The sequence below is a fragment of the Phoxinus phoxinus genome, assembly GCF_949152265.1.
Source record: "Phoxinus phoxinus genome assembly, chromosome: 13".
Lineage (NCBI taxonomy): Eukaryota > Metazoa > Chordata > Actinopteri > Cypriniformes > Leuciscidae > Phoxinus > Phoxinus phoxinus.
Genome location: NC_136888.1, coordinates 14,855,496 through 14,882,313, shown reverse-complemented (window position 1 = coordinate 14,882,313; position 26,818 = coordinate 14,855,496). Strand labels below are relative to the sequence as shown.

Genomic DNA, 26,818 nt, shown 5'->3' with positions numbered 1-26,818 from the left:
AATTCACTGTGCACAGTTTGGCCCCAATCAAGGCAATTAGATCAAATGAAGCACCACAGAACAAAGACCAATAGATGGTGTTCCGCCGTTCGCTTGGTACCGTATGAACTCATTATGTAATGCAACGTCCCTGATGTGACTTCTGGCATTTGCAGTTCAAGCTTCTGCAAGGGAAAATCAAATCAATCCCCCATTGACTCTGTCAGCATGTGATGGAAAGCTAATTAAAGGCCCTGAGGCATGGCTGGTCATTTTATGAAGCATGTAGTGTGATCGGCGAGATGATCCAGTTGTGCAGTAGCTGAGAGGTTCGGACAGGGACGAATCAGGATAACAAAATCACGTGCACATGCTGATTGGTGGATCACGGCTTGCCACGTTCCCTCCTGTTGTTCCATAATAAACCCATGTTTTGTTTTGTTTTGAATCAATTGCTATTGGATTTATAGGGTAAATGCACAATATTGTGCAAATATGCTTTTAATGAGATTTGAGGCTCATAAAACGAGAAAAAAGAACACGCTAAACAAATCACTGCAGTATTGATGGATTGAGTTTAGGAGGGGGTTGGGTGCGGGGCCCTGATGCAATCGAGCGCAAGGTCTTTCATTTGACATTGAGTGCTCGCAAACGTAAACAACACGGAAAGCTTCGGCCTAAACTCAAAGGGGAACACAAAGAAAAATGGTGAAATAGAGTTGATACATTCCACATGTATCGTTTTGTGCTATAGGTGCTGGGTCAGTTAAAAAGATCACCTTTTGAAAATTCCACACGACAGACATGCACAATAAACGCAGTTTGCTATTAAAACTGGGCTTGACTATTATTACACATAAGATTATGGTTGATATATGGTTAAATAGGATGAATATGCATGCTTACTAAAGTTTGAGACCCATTTTGTTGTTCAAGTCAACCCGGTAGTTGAGCTAAAATGAGTGGGATTGGATGAATACGTCTCAGTAGAGAGCAATATCATGATATTTTGTGTGGCAGAACATTGTATTGACTGACTGCATGAGGGACATTCGGTTGGTTGGCGTCGCGGGCAACTTTTTATGTGTGTGGGGGTGCTGTTTTCAGCAATTGCTTGATAAGATCTGCCATGGGGCATTGTCCTGTCAGTTTCTGATCAATTTCTGAATCCCGTGAACTCGCTGCATGCAACAACTGTGGGGAACATTCACTGTAGCCGACATTATGCGGAGAGACTGTCTGCGTTTTAATGCGCAAACTCCATGGCTGTAAAATGAAGGAATGATTTTCCTCATTGGGGAAAACATGCTTGTTTATATACCAAGGAAACTAGACAAATCCCACTGAAATGTAAGTGCATTTTAGTTTGGTTTCGCGTATAATGCTTTGATTCGCTTAGTTATGTCATTTTGTCTGTGTCTGAACTATCATTTTGTGCTAAATTAAATACGAGCAGTTTGCTGTTGCATGTGCATGTCTTTTAGACTTGTGATTTGTGTCAAACATCCTTCCTTTGTATGTCGGAGCATGCAAAAAGCCTCATGCATGACGGCTAATGCATAAATGCAGAAAATAAAGAATAGACCAACTTGAACATTAGGCTAACCTCTTTTTTTGTGTGTCTTAAACGAAGCACGAACATGTTGCGGTGAAGATGGGGGACTGGAACTTGTTGGGGAGCATTTTAGAGGAGGTTCATATTCACTCCACCATCGTGGGTAAAATCTGGCTGACCATCCTGTTCATATTCCGGATGTTGGTTCTCGGCGTAGCGGCCGAGGACGTTTGGGTGGACGAGCAAAGCGAATTCATCTGCAACACGGATCAGCCGGGATGCAAGAACGTCTGCTACGACCAGGCTTTCCCGATATCGCTGATTCGCTTTTGGGTACTGCAGATCATTTTCGTTTCCTCGCCTTCGCTGGTGTACATGGGACATGCTCTGTACCGGCTAAGGGCTTTGGAGAAAGAACGGCACAGGAGGAAAATCCAGCTAAGAGCCGAGCTGGAAGAGACGGCACCCCTCTTGGAGGAGCACAAGAAGTTGGAGAAGGAACTGAGGAAGCTAGAAGAGCAGAAGAAAATGAAGAAGGCTCCTCTGAGGGGCTCCTTGCTCCGTACATATATTATTCATATCCTTACCAGATCAGTGGTGGAAGTGGCGTTCATTGTGGGGCAGTATATCTTATATGGCATAGGACTGGATCCTTTGTACAAGTGCGAGAGGGTGCCTTGCCCGAACAGCGTGGACTGTTACGTCTCCAGGCCGACGGAGAAGACCATCTTCATGGTTTTCATGATTGTCATTGCAGGGTTTTCGTTGTTCCTGAACCTTTTGGAAATATCCCACCTTGGGGTGAAAAAAATTAAACAGACTCTAAGCGGTCTCCAGTTTGTCGAGGACGACAGTCTTTACAAACCCAAGCATTCGACTATTCAGCAACTGTGTGTGATGACGGACTTGTCGCCTCACAAAAACCCGCAGTTGAAAACGTTTATCCCGCAGGGGCAAATGGACCCACCTCTGTTCTTAAACAGCTCTTGCGTCGGCTCGAGCAGCGACATACTGCGGCACAACAGTTTCGCCGCGGCCACCCTCCCGGTGTCCTGCATAACCCAACAGCCCCGCCAAATGCGCCAGCCCAGCCAGGGAATGATCCATGAACTGCACTCTCAGGCGTCCATGGAGATGCTAGAGGACCGGGAAAACAGAGACCACCATCTAGAGAGCTGTAACGGCTCAGAGAGGGACGTTAGACCTTTTAACTTGGGTCATACCGAAATACCAGCCTGCCTTCGAAACGCTCTGCAAAGGCCCAGCCGCTTGCCGGACCTGGGGGGTGATGCTTTAGAGTCCTCTGAGAGTGACTTTTGTCCACCAAACAGAAAAGCCAGTTTCATGGCCCGTATGCCATCGGACAGCATGTCCGGCAGTCCGTCCTGTCCCTCCACTAGAAGTTCGGAGTCCGAGCTGGGCTCCCTCAACGACCTGCCCATGAACCCACCACCAGGGGGTGGACGACGGATGTCTATGGCAAGTAGACGCAAATGACACACAACCACTCTGCCGATCATATAGAGGCATATAAAAGCTTTCTTATCCAGAATAACTTTTTGCACATATATGTATGCCATTTATGTATTTATTTTGTAACAGTAAAATGAATTGATTTTGTGGTTATTAACAAAAAAAATCTGTTAAAACTATTAAGAAATTGTGTACATTCTAAAAAATCATCAACTGCCAGCTACATTCAATACATTTTATTTTATTTCTAAATAATATGAAATTAAAAACAATAATTATAATATACTGTACATTATTATTTTTCAAATGTGTGTCAAATTTGTTTACTGATATGAAAATGTCCTTTTTTTACAGAGTGTATTCTTGGATATCTCTTCCATCATGAAAAAGTGAGAAGGACAACTGGAATGTAACAGGCCGTTCATGAGCAGAAATGAATGGAGATATCAGCGACAAATGGTTTAACTCTGATCTGCTCTGCTTGGAAAGCACTGGTTTAACGCAGCTTTATTGTGGTATAAAGAGTGCTGTTTTGTACCGTTCATTTTTATTTATTTATTGTAAGCACCTTAATTTACCAGTAAAGCATGGTGTAATTATTTTCCATGTCTAATTATGGAAGCCAAAAGACATCTGTGCATGTTTATAAAAGCTTCAGACCTTCAGACAGCTGGCAAAAAAATAACAATTTTAAATCATTTAGCTTACATCCATAAAATGTGATGCAAGCGGATGGATTCTTACATAAAATTATGAAGAAAATAAAAGTTTTCTTATTTCCAAAAGTGTTTGTGTTTGAATTCAGGGTGATCATGCAAATTTGATACTCCTCAGAGCAAATGATGCAAAACGCATTCAATCTGCATAAAACATGCTTGGCAATTTATTTAATATCCTAGTAGACAAATTCAATGTGGACACATTCAAGAATGTAACAAATACAGATCATGAACATTGAGGTCACAACTTTTCAAGATTTGATTAACAAGAGAAAGCAAAAAAAAAAAAAAAAACATTCTCAAAGAATCCCACAAAAACTGTAACTATAAACAGAATATGTACAATAAATACAAAATATACATCAAAGAAATTATTGTAAAACGTCTTTTAAAAAGGTTGTAAACCAGTTCTGCGAGACGAGAGGTATATCGATTTTACAGGTAGATCTGTGAATGTTCAAACTCTCCCTACTGCATGTAAACTAATAATGAATATTCATATTTGCCCTTATCACAACTATTCAACTGTGATGCATCATAAAACAAAGCCATGATAAAATGCTTTATCCAAATTCAAAGGTTATGAGATATATATATATTTATATATTGTATATAATTCTTAATTTAATCTGGTAATTTGTAAACATTATGAAGTCGTCGTTTATGGTGCAAATGAGCCCAAATTAGATTTTTTTAAAGGCCAAATCAATTCGATTTTTTCCCAATACAGACTTAAGCTAACATGTGACATTCGATCAGAATCCCAAAAGTTTTGGTACAAACAAAATATTTAAAAATCAGCTTTAATCACGTCTTATCTCTCATTAAAGTCATGCAGTTCACAATAATTTGAAGTAAATAGACTTAATTAAAACATATACCCCATCTCACCTTTGAACTATAATATTGTGACGATATAGATGCGAGTCACTTAAAGCAACAACAATGTAATGCAGCAATGAGATTTTTCAAACTGTTGTCGCACCTTAAGGCTTGAACTTTCACCTCATGTTATTAAATCAAACATGCAAAAGTGTTATAATTACACTGAATTGAAGGAGGGACTGTATGGGAATCTTTTAACGGTGAAAACATTAGGACCAGGAAAAAATAATTGAACCCCGGGAGTGGAGTGTGGTTAAGTGTACAAATTTGTTAACATTAAAAAAATTATAAAAGGTCCACCCCACTAAAAACATATAACCCAAACATAAGAGAGACAAATAATATTGATTTGCTTTGATATCTGACAACAGTCAAATGATAATGTGCATAACACCCTGAAGGAATCAAAACAGATCAGAGAGATCTAAACGTGAGCTGCCAAAATCTACAAGGTCAGAATGATTAATTTACTAATGTTTGCTTGGAGAGTTTTATATACAACAGACATCCCTGATCAAACATGTTAACAGTCTAGAAAACAGAGCTTCGAAAAAATCTGTAGAAAAAATCTGGACCGTATCAAATGGTGCTTCGTCACAAAATATTTGAGGGGACAATCATATATAGGCAGCTAATCGTCAATCCTGACTGGATTGCTTTATGATCTATTCTGACATTTTGTAGAGAAAGAAAGAGATCAGATGTTCATTTCTCCTTCTTGCAAATTCAGGTGAGAAGCTGTTTAGTTTCTCTGTTATTCAATTTAGTTTTTTCGTTATGCACATTAGGAATGCTTGAACGCACAATAGGTACAAAAAACTTTTCAAACACTCAATATTATATTTGCATATTCTGCTTGATTTGAAGTTGCCTTGCCACCAAAACTAAGTTTGAAATTCCTGAGATAAATCGGAGGACTATGTATATATGAATGAAAGGAAAGTAATATTCAAAAAAGAAATGATTTTAGCATCATATACAGTATTGTATGAGAACACATCCATGTGCGCACACAAGCAAAAACACATAAGGTGCACCATGTAAACAGAACAGTTCCCTAAAATAAAAATAAATGTAAAATATAAAACAACATTAGCAAAAAAATTGAATAATAAAAAGTAACATTTACATGTATTGACCCAATACTCATGTTAAAAGATAAAAATGCAGTTTACCAGACTCAGTTTCTCTGAGGGAGCTCTTCTGTCGTACACTTCACGGTCATTTCTTGGCAAAAATCAAATGTCACACTTGAGCTGCCCATCTGGGAGGGCTCTGACCTCACCTGGGGCGGCACAGCCTCTCGGTCCACTCTAAGGTGAGGGTGTGAAGGTTCAGCTATGGTGTGACAGTCAGGGGATGACACCACGTTGCCATGTGAGGTGAGGGTGATGTCAATACTGGTGGGACTGGGAGAGATTCTAAGGTCTGTGCCGGTTGAACCGGATAAAACTGGGTCTTGTTGTAGATTATACAGAGACAGAGACTGATCCGGACTCCGTTGTTCCTCCCTGCAGACCTCCTGAGACAGAAAGGAGAAGTTTTCCCACAGCTCCCCCATGCAGGTCTTCAAATGGCTGCGTTCGGTTAGGAGCTTCTGTCTCTCGCAGACCTAATGGAGGGGAAGCACACACAGTAATGAAGGTGGGCAGAAAAATCTAGATTCTGGTGGTGTGCGCAAGCAAACACTGTAGGGTTGTTTCTGGTGTTGCCTACCAGTTTGTGAATCTCACGCTCCAGGTTCTGGATGCAGTCCAGCTTTCTTTTCCTGCAGCGCTGAGCTGCGACGCGGTTTTTACCCCGGCGTCTCATGTCGTGGATGAAGTCTAGCTGATCCGTGGTCAGTTTATGCATCTTTATCATCAGCTGAAAGTCGTTGCGTGGAAGCTCTGTGATCTGGTCGACTGAGAAAGGCAGTTTCACCTGCAGGTGTACAGAGCATTATAGTTAGATTAATTTATTGCAACATACGCTACTTAATATACAGGAAAAATCTAATATAAACAAATGACAAAACAATTATAATAAGTTCATTTGGAAGATTTCACACATCCTTTACAGAATATATGGTGCTTCACCACTAGATGACACTGCCATCTAACTTGTATGAAGTGTTTTTTTATTTGTGTTCAGAGCACTGGTAGTAAAAGCCTCGTCGGCTAAAATGAGCAAACTTATCAAACTCAAATAAAAACCAAAAGTTTAGGAAGAAATTATCAGAGTATGACCAATATCAGAATATAAATTAGTTATTAGTAAAATTCGTGCAAGATCTTCACATAAATGCTCTATGACGTTACAATTATTAGTCTGTGTCAAAATATTTGGTCTTTTACACATAATAGGTACACTACCACTCAAAAGTTTTGGGGTCAGTACGATTTTATGGATTAAGATCACTTTTATTCAGCAAGAACACATTCAATTTATCAATTGAGAGTCAGGTTGTTACAAAAGTTCTCTTTCAAATAAATGTGGTTCCTTTGAACATTCTATTCATCAAAGAATCCTGAAAAAAAGTATCACGGTTTCCACAAAAATATTAAGTTGCGCGACTATTTTCAGCACTGATAATAAGAAGGAATGTCAGCATATTAGAATGATTTCTGGAGGATCATGTGACACTCAAGACTGGGGTAATGATGCTGAAAATTCAGCTTAACCATCACAGGAATAAATAAATACATACATGAAAAAAAAAAAATTATATATATATATATATATATATGCAGTTGTTCATGTATTTTTAATGAGCTTAATTTTACTGGCTTTAGATCACAGTACAGCTCCACAAATGTCATGCAAATGAAGATGCGCACAGGACACATTACGGTTCAATTAAAATTCTGTAAATAGAGCAACCTGTATTCTTGTTTCAGTGCACTGACAGAGATGACACCTGACTTAAAACTCTGCCGAGGGAGTCCGTCATAGTGTTCACCATGACGAATACTCCCTCTCTCTGCTGCGACCTTGTGCCACTGCTCAGTCTGTGTAAAATGGAGGTCTATATTTAACCACTCTACTACAGAGAGCTCTGTAATAAGGCTAGAATGACAGATTAGGCTTCCAGCAGCACAGGCATGTTTTCTCCTCTCCTTCTCTCTGAAGTCAGGTCATTTCAGGGAGAAGACACTCATACTGTGAAGTAGGGCTCATCTGTTAGCCAGTGAGGTGAAGCGGCCCATTATCAGATGGGAGCCTGGGGGCCGCTGCCCCACTTCTGTCTGGGGACCTGCAGCTGGGAGCTTTGAGTGAAGGGCAGAATAAAGATGGCTATAGAAAGATTGTTTCAGCAGAGATTTCTACACTATACTGGGCTGAAATTTTGCATTTTGTTTTAACCTCATTTTCCTTTTATTTGTGACTAATAAAAAAATATCAAATAGTAGCATGGTATTATCAGTGTTTTGGACATGTACTATTGTATTCTTACAATAGTTAACATTTATTATTATTATTGGAAATTATAATAAAAAATCTAATAACACCCAAAACTTGATACATTTATTTAAGAAGCAACACTCCTTAAAGGACAAGTTCGTTATTTTACACTTAAAGCCCTGTTTTAAATTTTAACGGTTAAGATAAAAATTTGGACACATGCTGCTATCCCGAGAATTTTCGGTTTCTTTCGCTTGTAATAAAATCAAGAATCTGTGATTTGTTGTTTCTCTTTAACCTTTATTTAACTGACAAAAGTAAAAAGAAAAATTTTCAATGTTTTCACTGGCCAATTTAATTATATTTTGTACAACACACTCCAAAAAAGTTGGGACAGAGGTCAAATAAAAGTGAAAAGATTATAGAATAGCCAAGTTAAATAATTTTGGAACAGTCCACAATTAGCAGAAAAAAGGTGAGGGTAACGTGCATTGGTATAAAATAAGCATCCACCAAAGACATGCAAATATGGGTCATGGCTCACCACTTTGTGCCAAATATCAAGAGAAAATTGACAAACAATTTAAAAATCACTGTTGAATCTGTTGAATGTGTGTGATCTCAGAGTCAGAGTCACGCACATTACATGAGAAACCATTATGCTACTATGTCAAATAAAGCCACATGTGCTTGGGAGTACTTTGGAAAACTGTTGTCACTTAACAATCTGCCGTTGCATCAAGAAATGCAACTCAAATCTCTGTTACGCAAGGAGAAAGCTATACATCTGTTCAATGCAGAGATGCTGCCGAGTTCTCTGGCCCCCAGCTCATCTCACAGGGTCTAAAAGACAGTGAAATGTGTGCTGTGGACAGATGAGTCCACTTCATCAAGTTCTCAGTCCCAAAGATGAAAGGGACCAACCAGACTTTCATCAGCGACAGGTGCAAAAGCAAACATCTGTCATTATATGGGGATGCATCAGTGCAAACGGCATGCATATGTGTGAAGGTAACACTGATGTGACATACTGGAATTGTACAGAGATATATACTGCCATCAAGATGACATCTTTCCTGGGAAGCAAGACAATGCCTGGCCTCATTCTACACCTGCTACAACAGAGTGGTTTCTAGACACTCTACACCCTAGAAGGGATGTGCTTGACTGCCTGCAGTCCAGATCTGTCTCCTATTGAAAATGTATGGCCCATCATGAAAAGGAGAATCAGACAACAGTGACCACGGACTGTTGAGCAGCTGTCTTGTATCAGGCAAGATTGGGCAAATATTCCACATGAAAAACAATTAGTATCCTCAATTGATAAACATTTAAGAAGGGTAATTAAAGGAAAGGTGATGTGACACGGTGGTAAACGCGTCTCTGTCCTAACTTTTTTGGAGTTCTGTGGCAGCCATCAAAATAAAATAAAAGTGGGAGAAGAAAGTCAATTTTATAGTTACCTAATACCTACACAATGTGTATAAAAGACAGTCAATTTATATAGTCTGTTTGATGCACTGAACGTTCTAATCACATCAGTGAGATTTAATTACTTTATTCATTCCTTGAAATCAGTAATCTGATTACGTAATTTGCAGTACTTATACGATACTTATATCGTATTCAGTTTGGCTGTAAGTAAATTTATCTTGTTTTATAGATTTTTGGCAATGCAGAAACTTGGTACATAAATTTAGAACTCATTTTTGGTCACAGCTGTGAATACATCAGACATTTTACAGTGGCTTAGTAAGGTCATCCAAAAAGATTGTAGAATCTGAAGCTATCAGTTTCATAATGCTGCTGTATAAATATCTGGGATATATCTGAGAATCCCATAAAAATGCATTATCTCTGACTGTAGTCACTTGTAAACTGACAACAACTCCTCAACTCGGTCATCAAAGATCAAAAGAGATTTGAATGAGACAGCAAATTATCATACACAGATTCTTGAACTGGCAATGTGTCAGTGTTGTCAGGAGGAGGAACAATTATGTCATTGAGACCTAAGGAACTAGAATGGCTCAGAGCTTATTGCCATGGCAACCCTCCAGTGTTTGCCAAGTTCCTGCAGCTTTATTCTCAATCTCAGAAGCTGGGGAATCATGTGGGAATGTTTTGTAATGATTACATTTTTTGTATGTATTCATGAAGATTTTGCTTTTTAATGGGATTAAGTATTAGATTTGCATTTGTGCCTATCAAAAGCTCAAATATCGACAGCAAGTGCGCTAACCACTGCAACAAGGTTGCATAATTTTGGGGAATGAAAAAAAAATCTAATTGCGATATTTCTTATAAAAATTGTTATTATAATCACGACAATATAATTGACAAATATATTTTTTTTAAACAATCCAATTTTATTTTATTTTGATTAATTGTGCTACTACACTGCACGTGTTAATTTCTACTTATTGTAGATTATTTGGAATACAGAATCAACGAAGGGATTCTGGCAAAAGGGACACCACTAATTTCCTCAATTATCCCAAAACCAATTACCCCTGAAATACTGTATGTGCTTTGGGATCCTGTAAGTTTATCATTAACAGGTTATCACACTTAAATTATTGCCATTTGTCTAGTTCTTGTAAGACGTTTAGTAGCATTTCACTGGACGAACATAGAAGGTCCATCCATTGATCATTGGTTGAAAGATCTGTCACATTGTATTGCATTGGAAATAATAACCTACCATATAAAGGGCAAACTAAAACACTACCATAAAATGTGGGATCTTTGACATTTTCTGGGAAAAAAACAAAACAAAAATCAACACAGGCAATATTAGATACCTCTTACTCCACTGATTGATATGTGTATATATGTTGTGCGTTTGTATTGTATTTGAAAATATGTGGATATGTCCATCTTATATATTTGTATTATAACTTCTTTACCTGTGTAATTGAATTTTTGGATGCTGAGGGTGGGTGGGGAGAGCAGTTAAAATATAAAATGTATTTTCTTGGGATATTTTCTTGTTGGCCTCCAAGTTTTCCAATAAAAATATGTTATATATAAAAAAAGAATCAACGAAGTGAAACTAATTTTTCCAAAGTGTATACCAACCTCTTGACTACGCTCTTTGGTGGGAAACAATTCGCTATCTCCGTCAGAAAAAGATCCGTATTCATCACTGGAATTAGTGTCATATGACTTCTCGCACTTGATCTTTGGTGTCCCCGACGTGCTATGCTCCCGGTGTTCGAGCGCCAGGCATCGAGCCATGGTGGAACAAGGAGAGGTAGAGAGCTCGAACTGGGGCAGGCTGGAAGGAGATCCTCCACTGCCATCCTCAGCGTAGGAGTATGAAGAGCAAGAGCTGGAGGTTCTGATGTGAATTTCGGCGCGAGACGAGCGGGGACACATTTTAATGGGCACAGGACAGCTGCTCTTTAGGTGCCGGCGGTAGGGCAACGGGGGTTCTTGGGAGACAGAAGTAGGGGACAGTGTTTGGGAGCAGGGGAATGACTGGCTGGAACCTGCCCATAGGTCTTCCGGGGTTTCCTGTCCCAAACAGCTCTCACCCGGATAAGAGTGCGCAGGTGCCACCAGATGGTGGGAGGTCCGAGAGGAAAAGATGACGCTTTTTCGGTCGCTCTCCTGTTCAGTTTCCTGCGAACAGATCCTTTCGAAGGAAAACGACACCCCATCAGTTAATTTCTCAGCCTTCTTTGAAGACATCACATCAAGTCCCCCAACAAAAGCCTGATAATTATTTTGGAAGTCACCCGGAACAACTTGTTGTTCTCGAAACGGAGAGGTGTCGCTGGCAGGTTGCAGATCAGTGGTGAGATAATGATTAGAAGAAGTGACTTCCTTTTTGACAAGGGAGCGCAGGCACACTGGTGAACTTTTGCTCACAGGCAATTCAGTGGGTGTTGAACTAAGTTGCCTTCCTTCAAACTCCATTTCCATGTCCATCTCTATCTCACAATCATTACCCCTACCCAGACCATCCTGCTCCAACTCAGACAATTCTGGTGGTACACAGACTTCTCCACTGGCTGGCTCTGCCTTCACCTTTGAAAGATCCAGGCCCCGGCCATCGCTGGTGGTGACGGTATCCTGCAAGGAGCCAAGAAAGCTTGAGGTACTGCTGTGTGAGGAGGTGGTTGAGTTGTGCTTAGCATGAACCTGATGGTACTTTCTATATTTGGGATAACGAGGGAGGTCGAAGGTTGGAAGATGGAGGTTGTCGGTGACTTTCATTTGCTCAGTTTCAGGGTGCAGCCTTGATCCAAACAGTGGAGGTTTGGATTCACTCGGTCGCAAGTTTCCGTCCTCTGATGGGGGACTCTGGCTGGTGTGCATGCCATCAACCTCACCTTTCATCTGGGCCTGTAGGAAGTGGAAGCAGGAGTCTTCGAGGTTGTGCATCCCCAGGAATTCTGCACAGCACATGACATCCTGGATGTTGTCCCTGTTGAGTAGCAGCTTGGCAGTGTAAGCAAACTGCAACAGTGGGGCAAAGCCTTTCTCCGTGATCTATAGAGAGAAAACAATACAATATTTCATGGTCATCAGTAGTATTTTAATCAAAAGAGCCACTTTTGTAACATTTTATTTGTTCCCCAAAGACCACTTATATTGTTACTCAAGGTTTCCTGACATCATTTCCATACATTCTACACCCTCTTTATGATCCCTAGAATTACAAAATGCTATTTTACTACTGTACCTTTAAGACCTTAAAGTAATAGTGATATTTCTAATTAATCAGACATATTTTTAATTCTACATTGTCTAAAAAAATACATTAAAAAGAACAAAAAAATCTCAAATGATTTCAATGCAAACATGAACTTCATAATCATAACATTCTAGTGTACAGTATGAAAAATAGAAGTTTATTTTGAGATTTGATTAAGATTATATTTAACTTATTAAATTATTATAATTTTGAACAATTAAGTGAGTGTTCGATGATGACAAGTGTAATGTAAAAAAAATAAGGAAATTAGCAAACACAAATTAGTTAATATCGATTGATATTTATAGACAACCACACAAAAATGTGAGGTCAGTAAGTTTTTGAAAGAAGTCTCTTATGGATGCATTTATTTGATGAACAATACAGTAAAAAAGTAGTATTGTGAAATATTAGTACAATTTAAAATACATTTAAAAAAAAATGTAGTTTATTCCTGTGTAACTTTTCAATATAAAATAATACAAATACAAAAAAATCATACTGACCCCAAACTCTTGAACAGTAAAATATAAATAATAATAAAATAAAAAAAAATTTTTGTAACCTCTTTGCAACTGAAACCTGCATTTCAAAAAGTTTAAGGAAGGAAACCCCTTTTATGAACCCCATGATATCTTTATATTCAGAAAAGACTACACAGTCAAAAGGCATGTTATGCCCACAAATTACCAAAAATGCTTATCCTCAAATCAAATTTTAAAAATAGCAACTGTGTCTACAAAGTGTGTGAGCTTCCCATCAATGTCTTACAAGCTTTATGTCATGTAATAAAATGAAGTGACCCGCATAGTGTCAGGAACAAAAATAAATCGCCCTTCTCATCACTTTCAATCACACTATCGCTCTCGCAGGTATCCACGAATGCTCGGGGCAGCGATACTACATCAAGAACATCAACTTTAAAATAGAAAGTCATCCTGCTGAAAATACAGCTCCCCCAGACATTCAGTCAGTCCTCCCAGAGCTGCTAATAAATAGAAAAGCTTGGGGGGGAAAATGCTGAGCATTCTGTAGATCTATTTTCAGCTGGCATCAGCAGCTGCCGCCTGCAGAAGCATGTCTTTATGGAAGCCAAGCGCCATATGAGACTCCTTTAATGTTATAACCAGCAATCCTAATGAGGGCAGCAGGCAGGGACGCATGTACACACACACAAAGCAGAAAGCAAAGACTCCACACTATAAAGCAAGAGAGCAGCAGCTCAGCATGGCTCTGAGGAGAGAATGAGATATGAAGCCAATTTCCTGGTCATTACAGAATACAATTTGACATTAAGTGTTTTGAAGATGAACGATAATTAATATATAAGTAGAGGCAAATGGGTGGCCGCCTGACATATCTGGGATATTGTAATACAAGTTTGAGCTTTTGAAATCGCAAAGCACCTAAAGTATACAACACAGAGAATCAACCATGAATAAATCATATTTCATCAAGCACAGTGAAGTTCTGAGAGGGAACTCTGCTAACACTCCTGGCAAACACAACAACATAAGCAATTATATCAACTCAAAGCTGCAGATGATGAAACATGTTTTCTCCATTGACACATTCCTGCCAGACTGCTCTATCTATCAGTACAATAAAACACTTGTTGTTGAAACACAACATTGCTAAAAAGAGAAATCTTTTGATTACAATTACAGGAAAAACAGTAATATTATGAAATATTATTACATTTATTATTTTAATATGTAATTTATTCATGTGATGCAAAGCTGAATTTTCAGCAATCCTTACTCTAGTCTCTAGTGTCAAATTATCCTTCAGAAATCATTCTAATATGCTGATTTGGTGTTCATAAGAATTTTTCTATTATCTATTCACAAGAATATTACTATCAATGTTGCACTGCTTAATATTCCTTTCTTTTCTTTTCAAGATTATTTGATGAATAGAAAGTTCATAAGAATAGTATTTTTTTGAAAACACTTGTAACATTATAAATGTCTAAACTGGCTTAAAAAATATATCTAATTAGAGTGTCCTTGCTGAATGAAAAGTATTAATTTCTTTCAAAAAATAAAAAATGTGAGGTTTGTGAGGTTTTCAGCGCAGGTAATTTAGGTGTATCCTTGCCAGCTGTTAATGTATTCTGATTTTGAACCTCTGCCAAATGAGGACACTCACCTTCTGTGGCAGGTTGATGACCGGCTCATGTTCCGTCTGGCCCCTGAGCAGCAGGGAGAAATACTGGCTACAAGCTGCCAGCACTGCCTTGTGGGCACGGATCTCCCTCCCCTCCACCAGTACTGTCACATCACACAGGACGTCCTGCTTCCGCTGTTCATTCAGGCACAGGAGGATGTTGGCACAATGCACCGTCGACTCATACACGTACATGGGAGCTTCAGGCTTCTCCGTAGACATTCCTTGCTCAGAGCCTGGGGACGAAAGCAAATCGACAAAACGGGTTACGCGACTTCACATTATTCAGGTTTCAAAAATTATTAATTGCAAGTTTGACGAAAGTAAATAATTATATCACAATTGCTGATGCAAGTTCACAGATGTGTCTCAATTCAAGCTGATGACCAATTAGCAGCACGTGTCAGCTCCAAAAGCGGACTGATAATTAGAACTGATAATTAGAACTTTCCCAAAGTAACAAGACAGCTAGTAGAGTTTCAAAAAGGCCGTAGTTGCACTGCACATAAACAGCAAATGATTTATCAAGGGCAATGGTCTCAGAAATAATGACAGCATATGTCAAACAAGCACACTGAAGCTCATAAATAAGGATAGATGATTACTTTACAGAGTAGTTGCTACATATAGAAAGACAAAAATGTGTTAACAACTGTAAAAAATGTGAGTGTGTAATAGGGTAAAGGGTAGCCACCTCAAGGGAGTCTAATGATGGCTCTGCATGGCCATATAATATCAAAAGCATATGAGCCTATTTTGGCAAGACCAGGTTGCAATAGTGGTAGCCTCTGTTGCACTATTCCTGCTGGTCCCATTTTTAACATAATAACATTGCCATTGCTTAGGGAAAAAAGTTTCATACACACCAACTTGAAGTCAAATGTCTTATGTGACCTCCAAAAAAAACCCTGATCCAAACATCATTAAGGGAAATTCATTTATGGGAAATATTGTAATGGTAGTGTGTGTATATATATATATATATATATATATATATATATATATATATAATACTTTCAGTATTAATTATAATTATATGGTGAGCATAAACCTTTTGATGATGGTTAGAAACCCAAAATGAAAACACGGACAAGATAAAAATTTGAATAGAGGAGGAATGTTACATTACAAATTTATATTGTGAAATTATATTGTACTATAAGTAAGAAAAAACATTGTAAAAAAATATTGTTGGTTTAGACAAACTTAAAAAAATAAGTAACCTGGTTGCCTTAAAATTTTAAATTGAAATAAAAATGTTTAGTTAGTACAATGAAGATTCAACAGAAACTCAAAATAGTGTTATCTGAGCCACATAAATGATCTACGTTGATTTGACAGAAAAAAATGTTGTGATAAATCATGAAAAACAATTTTTTTACAGTGTACGAGAATTTCAACAACATTATTTGATAAGTAGTCATGTCATAAGTGAGAATATTTACAGTCAACCTGTTAATAATGCAAAATAAACCCCTTGAGGATGATAGAAGACCTGATATAGATTTATTTAGCGATTCAACAAAACTAGATATGGTTTCTCTCTGTTATCCCACTTTATTCAGTTGATTCCTAGAGGTATTGAAAAGTTGAAAGGAGGAGTCAGGACCTAGAAAGGGGGATATTCCAATTATTTTGAACCAGTCTAGTGAAGATGAGCTGTTGAATAGCGTTTTCTCACTCTAACACAGCATATTTCACAGCAGCATATTTCTGCATCTTGGCTTTGGTAATCTCAACATCAGCTTGTGAATCATTAACACATTTCCCAATAAATCACATACAGAGCCACATACAGAGAAAAATGTCTGATAGCAGCTGTCATTCGCTTGCTCTGCCCACACTAATGAGATATCAACACCATGTCAATTCATTCAGAGATGCCGCGCTGAAAAGGAAAAATACCATGCAAATAAACACAGGGAATTACAGCATGTTTCATCATCGACATTGATGCATGACTATGTCAGACAACCATGACCATAATGCAGATGAGCGTCTTCACAATGGAGCTCAAAGTATGGTGCATTGTTATTGCTGCACAAACAGTACAATGAAATATGTTATCAAAAGACAAATTACTCTTAGAAAAGTGATCCACTGTAAACTCATTCAAGTGCAAAACTGGGCGTAATGGTCGCTGTGGATACAGACCATCGTGGTCTCTACTACAGAACTAGCCTATTCCCTTTCTATTCCTCCAGACTGAATGGATAATTAGAAAACTTTTTTTTTTATGTCCACGATATTGGCCTTGCAGTCTCCCTAATTTATAAAGCCCCTAATTCCCCGACCTAGATCCACTGCCAAAACCAATATGGCTTTATATTGAGGAGTAATAATTTATTTGATGGAAAATACTGTCATGAGCATGTACACACTAGGAACAAACAGTAATCAGATAAAACAACCTAAAACATATTCCGGCACCCTTGTGAAAAATCTGAATAAATAAGCAGAATTTATTACATCCAGACTTTAGACATTTATTTACAGCAAAATTATTTTCAAAAACTACATTTAAAATGTTCTGAAGAAAATGCGAGTGGTATAACAGCCCACCATAGTGTTAGTGTGTTCTGAGTGTTTTTAAGCTAATTTCTTTGTTGTTTCTAGGGTATTCCTTTGTGGTTGCTTATTGGTTCACGTCAAAAGAACCCACCTACAAGTCTCTCTGATATTCTGAGATATATGGCTCAGATTCCTATTAGGGCTGTCCATGTTAACACGTTAATGTGATCCATTAATTCAAATAATTTAACACAAATAACTTTAATGAAGCACACGAAACTGTGTCATTTACGTAATTTACCTCATGCAGTTAGATGATCTCGGGAGTTGTGAGTTTATCACACTGAGCATCTAAAATGGCACAAGCACCTGCAACTCTAGTTGCTAGACATTTCTATTCTAACCCCTTAACCCGATTTCGCTTAGGTTTCATTCCGGGAAAGTTTTTAGTCCAATTATCCAGTAAGCAAATGAATTCAAACCCCAAAAACAGCGCTAATTTAAAGAAAACCAGGCTTGATTGCCAGTTTTCAGTGACTTATTCATTCCAGTGAGCTTTTAGCTTTAAAACACGAGCTCTGTGATATTCTGTACAATGTACACATTCAGGACAATGTTTTTTATCTATTATGTGTATGTTGCTGTGTTCAGTAATTCTGAATAGATCCGTGTACTGTAGTACTAGGCATGCAGTCAGGTCAATGCGGTTGGTTTCGTTTTTTGGGGGGGGGCATCTCCATGTGGTCCTGTGTTCAGTGTCACAACCTGACATGTCTAAAACGTAAACAAGTTTTTAATAGCTCTACTTCAATATAAGTTTGTGAACATTTTTTATCTCCCCCATCAGACAAAACCGTAAGTCCGATTTATTGTAAAGTAGGCTATGTATTAGAAAAGTAACAGCACACCTCTATTCAGCAAGCTGCAAGACTTGAGGTATCATTCATATCCGTAGCACAAAGGGAACAAGTAATGGTTTAGTACTTAAGGTTTGTTCAATGTGCAAAGTGTTTTAGTGTTTCTAATTTAAACTCAACAAAAATTAAGTTCAAGAAAAGAAGTCCATTAGATCCCACATGTAAAAACATTAAATAATTGATTACACAGCACAAACGCGGTGACCCCATTTTCCACACAATCACCAAGACATTAATTAAAAAGTACATATAATTCAAGGCCTCCTACTTCAGGGGGTAATATGGCCGTTATGACCACCAAGAGAAGCCTGGCCTAATTTCATACTGACCTGATTACAGCAGCTCTTATTTCAGTTCCAAACACAGAAGAGCTTTCTGAGAATAATAAGAGTGCTGTCTTGTAAAAATAAAAGCTTACGAGATGGTGAGATAGTTTACCACGCGGAAAAAAGAGAAACCATCAGTCAACAACTTTAATATGATTAAATGTTCTTTAGAAACGTGTATCCAATGCAAGTTACTGCACAACTTGACCAATGAATTTCCATGACAGGTACTGGATTGGATTCTCTACGCCTGTCCGATGCTCTCGTGCTGAGAACAGTTGATGAATACTTGAGCATATCCTCGTAAAATATATAGGCTAACCGCTATCTGCAGATTCCATGAGCTCATGGTTTCTGTAGCAGGACGTGGCAGGTTGCAGGAGCAGCGATGCAGTGCTGCCTGCTGGCTGATGCTTTTAAGCCCGCAGGTCAGTAGAGAAAACCACACAGAACCAAGCAGAATGACACAACACACCTCAGATAAGAGCTCATCTTGGGGGGATTTTCCAGTAGGAGATTCAACAATGACATCATTAGTTTCAACAATGAACTATTGTGCTCAAAATAAGGTTAGCCGTCTCTCTTTCAGAGGGTCACTGTCATATTCACAAGCCTAAAGGATGTGAATGGATCTCATTGAAAAAATGCAAGCTATTTTTTGGTACTCCGTGGGAAATGTCCCACAATGCATTCACGATTGCGTTCACATCTACCCTGCTTCAGGTCCCAATGCAAGTTGGACACAAAATGCCAGTGAAAATATGGAGTAAAAACACTTGTGCCAGTTCACGTATAGGCCTATTTAAATAAATGACAGTTATGCAAAATATAGTTGTTCATTGAAAGGCAAAGAGGTGTTAGCTAAACGGCTGAAATATCACTCCTCAAGTCAACCAGGGCATTCCTAAGCAGGCTTTCCAGTGCAAAGATAGGGGGTGACACAATGCCAGAGTATTTTGGGCACTGGTTGCTGAAACAGAGCTTGAATGAATCATGATTTCTCAGACTGAAGTGAGAAGTGACTCACTGTCTTTAATATGGGCAGAGGCAACCGTGACACAAAAACACAGCAAGCAAACTATAAATATACACAGAAGCTCACAGTGAGGTGCAAAAACATACTTCAGTACAAGCAGTACATTATACAATTAGCAGATGATCATGAGCTAGGTATTAAAACATTATTTTAAACTAAAGTAATGTGTGTGCATTACAATAAATTTACTATAAATAAGGGGTGTTAGGCTCTAGATACATAGATTAACGGCTAACAGTTTACAGTGGCTTCAAATGTGATTTATACAATTAAAACAGAGTCAGAACTAATTATTTAGAAAGAGATATCGTTGTATATGCCAACATATGGGGTTAAGAAAGCTGAACGTTTTTTTTTTCCCTTGTTGCCTATAGGAACTTATCTACACTAAGAGCAATGCTTGACAACACAACAAAACTACGGATACACTGTAATGAACAGCTGCTGCCTAGACTGTGCTTTTGCAGTTTGACTTCACACTACTTGATTGTAACTGGAGCATGCTAGTTTTGTCACGTCATGTCACTCGCATATAGTATAGATGGCATGACAGCATGACCAAGTCCTGGACATCCTTTCTAAACAGATGGTAATTGAGGCCAGCATGGGAGGCAGTAACCATCTGAGGGTGACTGATGGTTCAGCCAGCAGGTTGCACCTGATTTGCTCACTACAGTAAAATATCATACATTTCAGAAGAATATGAATTTTCACAAGTACTATGGCTTCAAATAGCTCGACAGAAATTATTAACAATCTATAGGAAACATCGAAAAGCTTTGAAGATTTAAGTTGGCTGTGATCTCACAAACTGATCGTGAAACATCAAAAAGGAGGAATTGGGGGGGAAAGGCAAACGCTGAAAGGTTTGAGCGCTCATTAAAATTTCCTCATGCTCTACAAATTTGACGAGGAATATAAACACACATTTGAAGACAGTTTACTACTTTTTATCCATGCAATACAACCTAGACAACAAAGGCATGCCAAGACAACAAATGATGAGATATTTAATAAATTATTTTTGAGACAAAATCAGTTTCTTTCTGTACTAATTAGTGACGTGACAACGCAAAATGTTTGCGAGAACGATATCATGAACCATGTTAAGTAGTGTCCTGAAATTGTGTTTTTGATTTATTTCCTTTTTTTTTCGTTGTATTGTCATGCTTTGGTCACTAATTGGGCAAAACTATTTGATTAATTAAGGCCTTCATTCATGAGAAATTCCCTGTTGTAAATACAATCTCAGAAGCATTCCCGTTTCTAGGACTCAATTATGCTCCTTAAACTGCAGAAAGCAATATTACAATGACATTTAGAATCACCGCCCTGAAGATGAGCTGAAGTCCACTGTTGTCATTTCAATAGATCTTTCCTAAATAAAGCACAAGTATATCAATCCACTGGGAATGACCTTTCTTTCCTGTCACTTCATTTTCTAGGATGTCGTCTTCTCCTCTCTTGTTTCAGCTGAACCACTGACATCACATCTCGCCTGAGGTACGTCTCGGTCTGCAGCGAGAGCATAACTGGACCACTCACTTTAAGTCAGTCAAAGCAAAATAAAGCAACAAAAGAGGTAACAAAATTCAGTGAAATCTAGGATATTCATGATCAAATTACACATTTGGAGCCATGGAGTTCCGGTCCTGGAAGTTGATTTTTCAATGCAGCTGTACAACTATGTTCTTTAGCTGTGACTACATTCACAATACAGTATAGCATCTTACCTTAACTAAACTACTACAATAAAAACTATAAGAACGGTATAACCCGCACGTGTCATAGAGAGCACGACCAAAGAGTTTATGAGGTTAAGTGCAAGCCACATGTCATACTGAAACCCATGTGTGTTGTTTACTGCTTACTATGCAGCTGGTTTCCTGCATTCATATTCAGCTTTGTTACTTTTACCTAAGTCAGCTGATGACCTACTTCAAACAGAGGATAAGAGTCACAACTCCTCTTTCAACTGTCTGTCAAAGCGGAAGATTCCGGTAAAATACAAAAAAAAAAAACGCAGCGGTAAGCATCGTGACACTTATATTCAAAGGAATAATAGAGATGAGATGGGGGTGTAGCTGGAGATTTGTGCATGCTACTTCAGCATGAATGCATCTGGAGGCTATACATTTGGATTTGCAGACCGAAGCTGCAATGGCTGAGATACGCATAATTTCATCAAATGCTCGGTAACGCATAGAACCGTCTTGGGAATCTTTTGTCAAATATCTGCAAAAACGTCTCGTAAAGAAATGTTACTCTACCGACTAGAATTCTGCACCACTAAAATGTCACTTTTGCACTATTTTAAGAAAATGAATATACTCCATATACATTCCATTAAATCACTCAATCTTAAATATAAAGTATATTTATATAAAATGTTGCAAGTGAACACAAGTCTGTTTTGTATCATTTAAATATTCAAATTGTGTCAAGATTTTTTTTCAAAGACAAATATAACAAATATTATATTTTTTTTCTTCAAAACCCCCCTCTCCCCAACCCCAATAGCCCAAAAAAAACACAATACATATTTATTTTGAATCTCTTTTTTTTTACTTTGTAATGTTTTTGTAATGTAATTGTATTTTCAAAGACAAAATGTAACATATTACATTAAACACCACCATTAAACCTTAAACACACCTTGGATCTTTAGTGACCCGGGAGGCCATTCACAACCCTTCTTCTCATTAATTTTTTTAAGTTAGACATCAACCTTAGTTGGCCTGGTTCTCCCCAATTTTTTTATTTATATTTATCTTGCCTAAATGTTTGCGCTCATTGCATGTTTACAATGGGGTAATCTTGTTGTTAAGAATTTACAAAACACAAGGAAGCAAAACAAAAGAAAAACAAAAAAATTTGAAAAGAATGGCTGTTATCCCATTCATTTTTTGTAAAAATTGTATAGGGTCGCTAATGACCCGAGGTGTGTAACAGTGTAAGTATTTTTTCTGCACAACAATAATTGAATCTTTGATGAATATTTGAATAAGTGCAATCCACCTTTATTCAACAAGCTGGCAATGTCTGACACACAATGATGAAGTGATTTTTCACTCATAGTTACGACAGAAAACAAAAGAATAGAAAGTATCATCAGCAAAATTTGAAATGGCTCAGTGATTTACTGCAGAACAAGTACAAAATCATATATTAGTGTCACTGTCACTTAATGGTGGATCTGGTGAAGAAGCAGTCACTTACCAAAATATTGATTTTGAAGATGATGAAAATGATAGTTTTGAGAATATGTTTAAGATCGTGAATATGAGCCAGATTTGGGAAATGAGCTCTCAGTGATGATGGTTTAAAACATCTGCTCAAACCGAACCATTCCAAGCTCCAAAAGGTAACAAAAAAAAATTCTTTATTTTATTCTTCTGTAATTGTTACTCTAATATCAGGAGTGTTTTATATTATCCCAAAAGGTAGAGACCGATCCATCCGTGTTAGATACAGATCCGGATCGCTAAAGACACGAATATGTAATAATGATTGGCGAAACATTAGCATTTAAGTAATAAAAAATAAAAAATAAATTAAAAACTTTGGGGGGGGGGGGGGGTTACTTCTGACTGAGTTTCGAAAGTGGAAGTGTGACATTTTGGCGGTTCAGTATCACTAACAACATTTCCAACAGTATCACTAACAACATTACTTGACCACAAAGGGAATCACCTAATGGCCCCATTAGCTGTGTTTGTATTCTCTTGGATTGAGTCTGTCTCTCAGACTAACACTATACTCTAGCTGTCCAACAGGAAGTTAATCAGTACTCAATGAGTTCAACAAGTCCACACAGTTAATAAATGACAGCTGTGGCCAAGTGCATTCCAGCTCTGTTTCTTTCACCTTTTGCTCCATATGAGCTTTAGAGGCATTAGTATTATCATATCATGACCTGGCACTTCATTATTATCTGTGTGAACTGCTTCAATCACAATATGTTTGGGTACAGGAGGGATTTACAAATGACTTCGCAATATTGTGGTGAAAATTACACATGCAGTCAGCCGAACTGAAACTAAATGAGCAAAAACAAAACTCTGAACACATCATTCAGTGATTTGATGGTGCAGAGATTGAATAAAATTGACATGCACACACAGTAGTGTGTTTGTTAATTCAAAGCGATCAGACAAAACGGGCCAAAACTTCTCACAGACATACAGAAAGAGGGTGGTTTTGAATTGGGCTAACCAACCATAAAACAACCATCCGGAAACCCTATAGCAGCCACATACAATGCACAAAAAAACACTGAGAAGAACACCTGTAACTGTATAGCAAGTCATTTCGGGTATCTCAAAACTAAATATGTTGCATCGGAGATGCTGATCTGTGTACAGTGCGCAGCTCTTACATTGAGAAATATTGCAGCTTTCAATGCTGAATACTAAAGGTCACGTATATGGTGACTCAAGCACTTCATGACACAGAACCGGAATTCGTTTTGCCCTCTTAGACTATTACAGAAGCAGTTTTCAGTCAGTCAATGAAGAAACATCTGTTATGTTGCAAACACAAACAGAAGACAAATAACATCTGTTTCTCAACCGGTGATAAGAGACAAACCCGCAACTGCTGACAAAACAGGTGCTTTCATCAGAAGAACAAACCGCCGTTACATGACTAAGGAGATGTTTCTGCATAGTCAAAAGTGAAGACGAGGCATTGGTTAAGCCATGGCCAGTGATATTATATGATATAGGGAATCAGGAAGAACACTAAAATAGATCCAAGTCCTATAAGCCAGATCGTTGCTGTCATAAATATCCTGAGCGCACTGAACATCAGTGATAATTGGTACTGATGTGTTGAATCTCATTATCACATTAAGACCAAGATTCCTCATCATTACCACACTAAGGTCACAGCTCTAAATAAAGATGTAGGTAAGTGTCAGAGAGAGAATGCAAGTTAAAAGGTAAAGGTGTTGAATCTATAATAAACGAAGAAGTGAAAATTTCCACAACGAACACAGGAAATCAGCTATACTCTTTTCTTCGCCACAAAGCCCTGAACATCTCATCTCACAGGATGTAAACCATAAACCCACAAACACTTCACCCACCCAGAATCGAATCTCATACCCTCCCTGCTTAATCAAAAACACATCAAATCTGGGTCTATGTGGTGCAACACAATTGGTTTCATATGCAGTTATGGATGAAATAAAGATGATATTTCAGAAGAGTTTCTTTAGCATACGGGTTTTAAAACTGGTGCAGTTCAAAATATAGTAATAAGATAGCAACAAACACAAGCTTGTTTTGGCTGGACGATAGTTTCATAAAGCCACCAACCAATAACTCACACTTCTTCTTTCAGTACAAGTACAACATATGATGCAATAGCAATACCTAATTTTTTTTTTACATGTATGTTTCATCATCCCCACAATTAAAAAATATAAGAATAATACAAATTATTTAAATATAAATTGTCTATAAATGATAAAGTATAAGAAATCAAACAATCAAATCTATAACGTCTTGATTTACTTTCGCATTTGAATGACTTGGTTATCAGTTGATCTTTACTTCCCCCCCAAAGTCTTAACACCTCTATTTTCAGACATGACCATTTCTAGATAATTTCATGGTTTGAGAAACGTCAACATTAGTCCAATTTTTAAATACAGCAAAGTTGCAACGTAACTACACAAACACTGCGCAAAATGTTATTTTGATTTGCCTGATATACAGATTTCGATCTGTTTCCCTAATTTTGAGAATGTTTTTAGCCTTAAGATTATGATTTCAGTTATATAAATAGAATATATACTATTATATTTTTTATTTGTATTTTAAATTAGTTTTTATTTTGAATACATTCTGTTGTAATTTTAGTTAATGTCGTGCTATTGTGTATTTTGTCATTTTTATTAGTCCCCCCGCCCCCCTCCTCCTCAAATGTCTATATAGCTGTATTAGTTTTTACTTCAGTTTTAGTTGTTTTAGTACATCAAGTTAAACAAAATGAAAATGAGAAGTATTGCCTTGGAAACTATCTGAAATAAAATATGATATATTGCGTTTTATTTCAGTTAACGTTCATTTTATTGCAAGCAAGGAAATATCTTTTTTTTATGGCTTTAGATAGGCTAACTATAATAACCCTGGCTGTGATAAATACAAAATTTTGCATTTTGAATTTGCATGACCGCAATAATAGGTAGACAGATAAATAGATAGATTGATAAAGTAGACACTGTAGATAAATAGATAGATAGATACTGTAGATAGATAGATAGATAGATAGATAGATAGATAGATAGATAGATAGATAGATAGATAGATAGATAGATAGATGTGAACACACAAAATGGTATTAAATGTGGTCTTGCTGAATCACTGTTTCCTTTTGTCTCAGTCAGTCAAAGAGTGCAGTCGGTCCAACCCATAATTGTGCCTGCTGCCATCCATCTAGTGTACTAGTGTAGTGACTAAATGTAGCACGAACCTCCAGACCTAAAAATGTCAGTGCATCTCCTCTGACTGACTGACTGTAGGCTAGTCCGAAACCGTTGACGTAAGCTTCCTCGCTGTGCAGAGACATTGCCTCTTCTGGTACCATAATCAACTCACTCTTATCGACAAGACGCTCACACCAAAGCTGACATAGATAAACTGTAAAGAGCAGGTTCACTTACCTAAACTTTCAGTCGTTCCTGCGCGAAGATCTTCTGCGAGACGCTTTTCACATGGTCTCTTTCTTCGCGCTTTGTTAACAGCTGAAGGAGCGAGCGTGCACGGGTTTCTTTGAAGCAGGAGGAATGGTGTGTTCAGTGTCTCAGTCTATGTTGGCTTACATTCGAGACCGCGTGCTTTTGCTTTGCTCTTTGCTGATTGTGGCATTTCCAGCACGCGCCTCCTCTAAATTGCTACATTGTTGACATTGGGGCGATGACGTCATGGCGATGCGCCCATAGTAAAGAGATAAAATATAGCGCGAGCCATTCAGATTTTCTACAATTTGTGAATCTAACTAACATCTTCACATCATACCTGTAAATTAATCACCCTCTGAAGTGTCACATATAGCTATACTGCGGATAGGTGTATAACGCATTCAGCGAGCTAATAATGGGATTTTGACACCTCATGTAGGCAGCATTGACTTAAAACACTCTAGAACACTT

General features: G+C 37.9%; 2 protein-coding genes across 2 annotated transcripts; one reads left to right on the top strand and one right to left on the bottom strand.

The window, feature by feature from the left end:
• Positions 1–1,188: 1,188 nt before the first annotated feature.
• Positions 1,189–3,788, top strand: gja10a (gap junction protein alpha 10 a). The gene is made up of 3 exons (XM_079633775.1): positions 1,189–1,329; positions 1,613–3,013; positions 3,362–3,788. The coding sequence occupies exons 2-3, from the start codon at positions 1,634–1,636 to the stop codon at positions 3,398–3,400; spliced, it is 1,419 nt and encodes a 472-aa protein (XP_079489901.1). The 5' UTR covers positions 1,189–1,329; positions 1,613–1,633; the 3' UTR covers positions 3,401–3,788.
• Positions 3,789–3,869: 81 nt separating this feature from the next.
• bach2a (BTB and CNC homology 1, basic leucine zipper transcription factor 2a) lies at positions 3,870–26,581 on the bottom strand. Its single transcript, XM_079632888.1, has 5 exons — positions 26,330–26,581; positions 14,852–15,105; positions 11,077–12,495; positions 6,328–6,534; positions 3,870–6,223 (listed from the first exon to the last, which is right to left on the bottom strand). Exons 2-5 carry the CDS (start codon positions 15,089–15,091, stop codon positions 5,792–5,794), a joined length of 2,298 nt encoding a protein of 765 aa, XP_079489014.1. The 5' UTR covers positions 15,092–15,105; positions 26,330–26,581; the 3' UTR covers positions 3,870–5,791.
• Between the last annotated feature and the right edge of the window lie 237 nt (positions 26,582–26,818).